We start from the raw sequence: 6,887 nt of genomic DNA, 5'->3' as shown, positions 1-6,887 counted from the left end.
AGGCCACGGTCTTTGCTGGCTGGCACTCAAAGAAAACATGCAAAACCGAACTCCATGTGGTCTTTTCGACATCCCTCAGATCCTGAATTCCCTCAGCCCTTGAACCTGAGTTGGGTTAGTGGGAATCCCAGCTGGGTGCCAGGGAGAAGGCTGCTCTCAGGACCCAGCAGAAAGGGATGGGACGGAGCAATGTGAGTAAATGAGGGACATCTGCTCCCGAGATTTTGTGGCACCCACTCATCAGAGGTAAAATGAGCCTGTAACTTTTTTAACAATTCAAGGCTCTGGTGGACAGGAAGCTGATCTCTCAGGTCCAGTATGTGTCAGTCCAAAGGCAGTTGAAGATAGGTAAGATCCTATAAAACAGCGCAACAAGACAATGAGAATATATTGTGGACAAACTGTGTGCCTAGGATCCCAGGGATTAGAAAAGATGTGGAAAACCTCCAACAACTTAATTCCAACATATATTAAGTACTTCCTTTTCACCAGTACAGAGGATGCATGACATATAGTTTCATATAGTCAAGGCACAGTCACCGATGTACAGTTTCAAATGTTCTATGTACATGCACACACACACACACGTTAGAAGAGATGATCTACAACGAGTGTAGCATGTTTACATGCTTTTCATGAAGCCCTTACAAAGAAAACCAAGAACAATTCCTCAAAACTCCATGCACAGCTTCCTCTTTGGGGATCCTGAGACTTCGGATGCTGGGACTAACTAGACAAACACTCACCGAGTCAGAGCTGGTGTGCAGAGGAAACCATTTCTCTCTTGTTAAATGACCTCGCTTCATCATAAAACCTTAAAAAGAAAGCTTCCAGATCATTTGTCTCCATCACAAAACTTATAAAAATGAGATGGAAAAAAAGTTAAATTATTTTGGCTCATAAGTTTCAGATGGAGTTGTATATTTCCCTAAAGGGTCAAAAATAGAACATTTATTAAACGACGAGTTATTCAAAAACCGGCACAGGCCCCAGTTGTCTTTCAAAGGCTCTGATTTACTGCATATTTCTCCCTTGAGAAAGGCCTTTTTTAAATGTTCATTTCCATTTTAAGAGACTGTGGGCTTTGATCTGTTGGGAGCATTCTTTTTCTTTCCCTGACTGGGGCCTGTCGGCTACTCAGGCCTGCGTTTTTCCATGGCCTTCCCCAGCATTCACACAGCATCTCCTGCATCTGCGTTCACCCTGGCTAATTTGGAGGTCAGAACTGGTGAGTCCCTGTAGCAGGTGACACCAAGAACCAATGAGCCATATTTGCTCTTCACACCTCAACAAAGATGCTGCTTCCAGGAGGTAAGAGAAAGGTGAGATGGGCTTGGGTGTCCCTACAACCTGCAAAAGCTGTCAAGTCCTCCTTTAAAGTTAATTTGAAATTTCATAATAAATTTAATCTTGTTACTCCAGGAAAGTCAAGGCACAGTCACAGTGATATTAAAATGTATTGTGCTTTTGAAAGAATCATGTCCTTCTTTTTTTATTTTTTGAGACAGAATCTTGCTCTGCTGCCCAGTTTGGAGTACGGTGGGATGATCATAGCTCCCAGTAGCCTCAAACTTGCCATCCTCCTGCCTCAGCCACCTGAGTCGCTGGGACTACAGCTGCACACCACCACTACACCTCACTACTTCATGTCTTTTTTTTTTTTTTTTTTTTTTTTTTTTTTAACTTTGTGTGGGTAATATCAATATGTGCTTGGAGTCTGCTGGCCATGAGTTTTTCTATTCCAGACAAGTTGGAAGATCAAGGGTGACATGGGTCATTTTTAATATCAAACCTGTTGCCCTGCTTTGTTTTCAAATCACACCACTCTTCACCCTCTGGCCCCACTAGGCCTTAGTGCAAATTAGTAAAAACCTCCCCCTTGAGGGGCAGATACAGGGCACTGCCACTGTGTCCCTCTTGGTGAGACACCAAAGGCTGGGTTTTAGTTCCCACTTGCCTTATAAAAGTTGTGCCTGTACTCTCACTTTGATCCCCCCTGCCCACAAGTGCCCAAAATACAAACACACACACAACCTTTGAAATTACCGGAGTAGCACTAGATGATTCTTCCAGTGCTAAACAATTTATTATTTACCCACCTCTTCCCTTCCTCCTCTCTCTCCTCTTCTTGTCCTCTTCCTCTTCCTTTCTCTCTCCCATTCTCTCTCTCTTCTGCAATAATACAGTGAGTGTTTATGTAAGTTTCAAATCCAGCAACCTGAAGATTCGCCTCCAATGGCACAGGGCTGGACCGCACTCAGAGGTGGCTGCCACCCAATCGTCACTCAGCGTTTTATCGCTGGGCTATTCTGTTTGAGTGCTAAGCAGTTGTTCACAGAAATAAGATAATGGAAAGAGCCACGACAGAATGAGCAATGGAGACAATCGGGCCTGCCATGGCGCTTACTGCTGTTCGTCACAGGTAAATGACACATACAGGCTTAAAAAGCAGCTCTCTCTTTTTTGTAGCCCATTTTTGTTTGTTTGTTTGTCAGATTACATGTTCAATCAATTGCGACAAGCCACCGTACCATGTGAGGCATCGTGCAATCCAGTATAAACCCAAAGCTCCATGGGCAGAAAGGAAACCCATCCACACTGCCCTCTAAGGGCTGTTACCCACTGTGGAGAGAAGAGATCACCAGGGATTTTTTTTTCCCAGCTGACTTTCTATGGCAGGGAGGGAAAGAAATTGTGTTCTCCAGGAGAAAGTGGTTAATTTTATTTTATTTTATTTTATTTTTGTAGCTGCAGGCAATCTGTGGATAAGTGGGTATTACCATCGTGGTACATCTCTAATTAATAAGATCAATTGCCACTGTATTTTCTTTTACAAACTCATTTAGATATGTCAGGGCTGCAATTATTTTGCGAATGATCTGTCTTTACGCTTATTCATCTTTCCTCTTCCTCAAGGAGCAAATAAAACTGTCAGCTTAAATGCCCTTTGAAGTCTGTTTTAGATCCTTGATTGAAAATTAAAAACAAAGCTCTCTAGCCTGGTGCCATTTCCAGGGTCAAAGTTCCTGTCCTCACATTGCTTTGTGTGTGTGTGTGTGTGTGTGTACACAGGCATGTGTGTGTATTGATTTCTGTTTTTAAAAAGGTAACATGTTGGCTTTTGAATCCCAATGTTGCACCCTTTTCCTTTCATCTCCTTAGATCTGCAAGAACTCTGAACTCATAGATTATGTCAAAACTGAGAAGCACTGGACAGTCATTGTGCTTATCTGCAGTTTCTCATTTCTGAGAAGAATCTCTCTCCATATGGATATTATCACTTTTGTTATAATCTCAAGGATGGTTAAGGTAGCTTTGATCACCACTTTCATATCTCCTGTGATAATCAGCACCAATGGAATGTGCAGAAATCCATCCCTATTCCTAAGGACTCTTAATGTCATCTCACCAGGTGGGATGGTTTTCCTGCTCAAGTCTGCACGCCCAGCTCCAACAGCTTCACCCAAGTTTGGGGACAGGCTTCACCCAACACCCAGAACCTGTGCAGTTGTTTGGCCCCTCATTGAAAAGCCTCTCACGGATACAGACACAATTAACTTGGTCATCCCTGCAGCGCCAGAGGGATACTTCTGGACTCTGGGGAGTGTACGCTCAAACTGTTTCAAGAAGAGATTTAAGCCTCTTCTTGGAGAAGACTGAGGCTGGCACAAGGCTAACAAATCAAATAAACTGCACCGAGGCAAAGCTGCCGTCCCTCCCAGGCTGTACCCCACCTGCTTCTCTCATCCCTGCCTTCTGGCCGATTTGTCTTTAAGGTTTTAGCATTATCCCTCTGTTGACAAATGAATGCTTTTCTGGAAAATGAGGTATTTCCAGAAGCGGGCAGACACTGGCTGGAGCACCGTAAGAGCTCTGCCTCCCTCGATTCGTTATGTGAACGGGAAAGGCCTGGAGGTTTTGCGCGAGCATTACATTCAAGGTGATGATAAATGGAGTCTGGCCGGGGTGGTAATAAGGGAATTTCTAGCCAGGTCCTGTCTAGACCACGGTTTGTTATGGAGGGAAAGCCACAAAAGGGGGCCATAGTACCCCGTTCCTCAGAGAAATTGTCCTCAGGGAGAGCCAAGCACATTTCCAGTCTGAACCTTCGTCCGGCCCCTCACTGGGGCCGCTGTAAATAACATTAGCCTGTCTTTCAGCAAGCTCTGGGAAGCTTATAAACCGAACACGGTTTTTGTTGTCTGTAGTTGTGCATTAAGCTCAGTACTGTCAAGTCTAATTATTCTCATTAAGGCCTGAAAGTTTTAGGGATTAATTAAGCAGAGAGCCAAAGCTTATGCAGAACAGCAATATTTTCCCCCTGAAGGATTAGCCCGTCATTCTGATGGGGTTTTCCTTGAGCGTTGCCCATTACTTTATAAGATAGCAAAGTGTGGAGCTCATATAATATGGATTAGAAATCGCCTACATTTCACATGTGCTATTCAGCCATGAAAATAAGTCCTGGCCCTTGTGCCTGTAACCCGGAAGGCTCACTAATGAGAACCAGGCAGTGGGGCTAATGAGAAATTCAATACGTGCCGTCTCTCCTTCCCATTTCCTTTCAATTTACTTTCTACAGGAGCCAATATGTGTAGGAAAAGTCTGAGTGGATGCTGGTATTCTCCTCTTTACCTGGTAGGGATCTTAGAAATTATCTGATTCTAGTCCTTTTTGCTATAGAGGTGAAAACTGGGATTCAGCAACCTGCTTAAAGGGACCCAGTTAATGGCAAAGCTACTTGAAGAGAAGGTGACAGGAAACTTCAGGAGGTGTAGACAATCATTAGGTACATTAGGATGGTGAGGGTACTTAGTCTTAGCTTTTGGTGTGATGGAAAATGCCGCAGAAATGAGAAGGTCCCACAATGAAGGGAGGGTGCTGGTGAGGACCTAATTTGCAGGCGAGCCCCAGGAACTCTGGTGCCCTGCTTGGCAAAGGATTTCAAGGCTTCCTGGAGAAATGGGGGTAGGGGGAGGGATCGTTAGGCCCTGGCACCCCAGATATAAAGAGGAAAGTCAGATGTGGGTAATCACCCTGTCTTCACCCAGCAGCTCCAGTTTTCAGCAAGGCAGATGGGACACTTCTGCCTTCAGTCTCCCCAACTTCACATCAAGGCGCCATTGCATTTGATGGCTTGGAACGCAGCCTTCCTGCCTCCCACACTCCCAAATCCATGCCTTGTTTATCTTTTTAGAATGGATCTCTGATGCCTGCCCACCACGCGACTGGAGTGGCGCCAGCATCCCCAGGGCGCGTCTGTGATGACTGATGGGTCCACCACCTCTATCCCAGACCCTCCCATACCCAAAGGCTCCCTCTGCCCAGTGAAGTCCCCTTCGCCCCAGCATTCCTGCACCAGGCACATCCCAAGGGTGGCCCCGTGTCCTGCAGGTGGCAGGAGAGAGCACCCTTCTCAGACACCAGTCTGATATGTCGCCAGGAGGGAGCGGGCGGTCCTCAGTGTACGCTCTTTTCTTGTCTCTGGGGAGCTTGTTTTGGCTTCTCAAGAAGACCTTGGAAAAAGCACAGGTTGTAGAGGCTGCATTTGCCGGGCAGAACCATGTCCCAAGACAACTGGTTAGTGAAGCCAGGCATGACAATCATAATCGGAGCAGCAACTGTGCAATGGCATAAGCAAAGGGGGCCGAAGGCGCAGGAGCCACTACCATTATAGTCAGACTGGGCACCATTTCCTAAATGTCACACATCCTTCCAGCCCCTTGATCTTTGCTTATGAAAAGGGTCATTCCTTCTACAATCCTCTAGAACTCTTTGGAGGTTTTTGTTTGTTTTCCAAACAGTGTACTTGCTTCTTTGTCTGTCTCTCTATGAACCGTGAGTCCCAGAGGCCCTCGTGGTCCTCAATTATCCTTGCTTCTCTGTGGCCTGTGCCATGGGGCTGAATGTTTGTAGCCCCCAGAATCCATATGTGGAAGCCCTAATCCCCGCTGTGCTGGTATTAGGAGGTGAGGCCTTTGGAAGGTGATTAGGGTTAGATGAGGGCATGAGGGTGGGGCCCTCATAATGAGATTAGTGCGCTTATCAAGAGGATGAGACACTAGATCCCTTGCTCCCTCTCTGCCTGCAATCACCAGTGAAAGGCCAAGTGAGGACATAAGAGAAACCATCGCTTCCCAGAACCCAGCCGTGCTGGCACCCTGATCTCTAGCTTCTCAGCCTCCAGAACTGTGAGAAATAAATGTCTGTTGTCTACTCCACCCAGGTTGTGGTCATTCATTATAGCAGCACAAACAGACTAAGACAGTAGGGAACAGTGATTGTTACATTATAGGTGCTTAGCAAACTTGCTTACTGATCGGCTGAGGTCTCTCCCCTGCCATTAAACAGTGAATCAACAATTAGTTAGCAAATGCAATTTCAGCTTCTACTGAGGGAAAGATAATACACCAAGCTGTGTCAAGAAATTTCTTTGCAGAACCAAACTAAAGGTCCAGGTTACTAAACACAGCATTAGTTTTTCTCAAATCAGTATGTGTTTTTATACCGGCAAGCCTAATTAATCATATTTCCAGGGTATACACTGAATAATCTGAGAGAAGAAATCAATTACCTAAATTCATGGTTCTCATAATTCGAAGTAGTCGTATTTCAAAGTGTAGGTTTTAAATCAGAACTGTTGATCGTGACAGATGGGGACATGGGAGGGAGGTGTGCATTTTAAATTTTAAAGTAACTTAATTTTATAGCAACCTGCATCTGTTAATAGGTTACATCTGTATCTTTTCAATTTTGCAGACATATAAGGCAAAAGAAATATTTTATAAATAATTCAACTAATTGACAGGGCTTTTGTTATTTCTTTGTTTTTTGGGTTTTTTTGGGGTTTTTTTTGGTTTTTTGTTTTGTTTTGTTTTTTGAGATGG

General features: G+C 44.8%; 1 protein-coding gene across 2 annotated transcripts; it reads left to right on the top strand.

The window, feature by feature from the left end:
* The first annotated feature begins 1,704 nt into the window (after window positions 1-1,704).
* LOC129039511 (uncharacterized) lies at window positions 1,705-6,530 on the top strand. Of its 2 annotated transcripts, XR_010126509.1 has the most exons (3): window positions 1,705-2,422; window positions 3,163-3,940; window positions 5,198-5,484. XR_010126509.1 is itself a non-coding variant. In XM_054493321.2 (2 exons), the coding sequence occupies exons 1-2, from the start codon at window positions 2,369-2,371 to the stop codon at window positions 3,658-3,660; spliced, it is 552 nt and encodes a 183-aa protein (XP_054349296.1). In that variant the 5' UTR covers window positions 1,705-2,368; the 3' UTR covers window positions 3,661-6,530. The 2 variants fall into 2 exon arrangements, 1 of the variants encoding a protein (XP_054349296.1); XM_054493321.2 differs by having other exon boundaries at window positions 3,163-6,530.
* The last annotated feature ends 357 nt before the right edge of the window (window positions 6,531-6,887 follow it).

Source organism: Pongo pygmaeus, chromosome 5 (assembly GCF_028885625.2).
Source record: "Pongo pygmaeus isolate AG05252 chromosome 5, NHGRI_mPonPyg2-v2.0_pri, whole genome shotgun sequence".
Taxonomy (NCBI): domain Eukaryota; kingdom Metazoa; phylum Chordata; class Mammalia; order Primates; family Hominidae; genus Pongo; species Pongo pygmaeus.
The sequence above is the reverse complement of the archived record's forward strand: the minus strand, read 5'-3'. Positions and strand labels throughout refer to the sequence as shown.

Coding starts and splice junctions, on each gene's coding strand:
- LOC129039511 (XM_054493321.2), top strand. CDS start 2,369: ATGAGCAATGGAGACAATCGGGCCTGCCATGGCGCTTACTGCTGTTCG. Junction 2,423..3,162: donor CTTACTGCTGTTCGTCACAG/GTAAATGACACA, acceptor TCATCTCCTTAG/ATCTGCAAGAACTCTGAACT.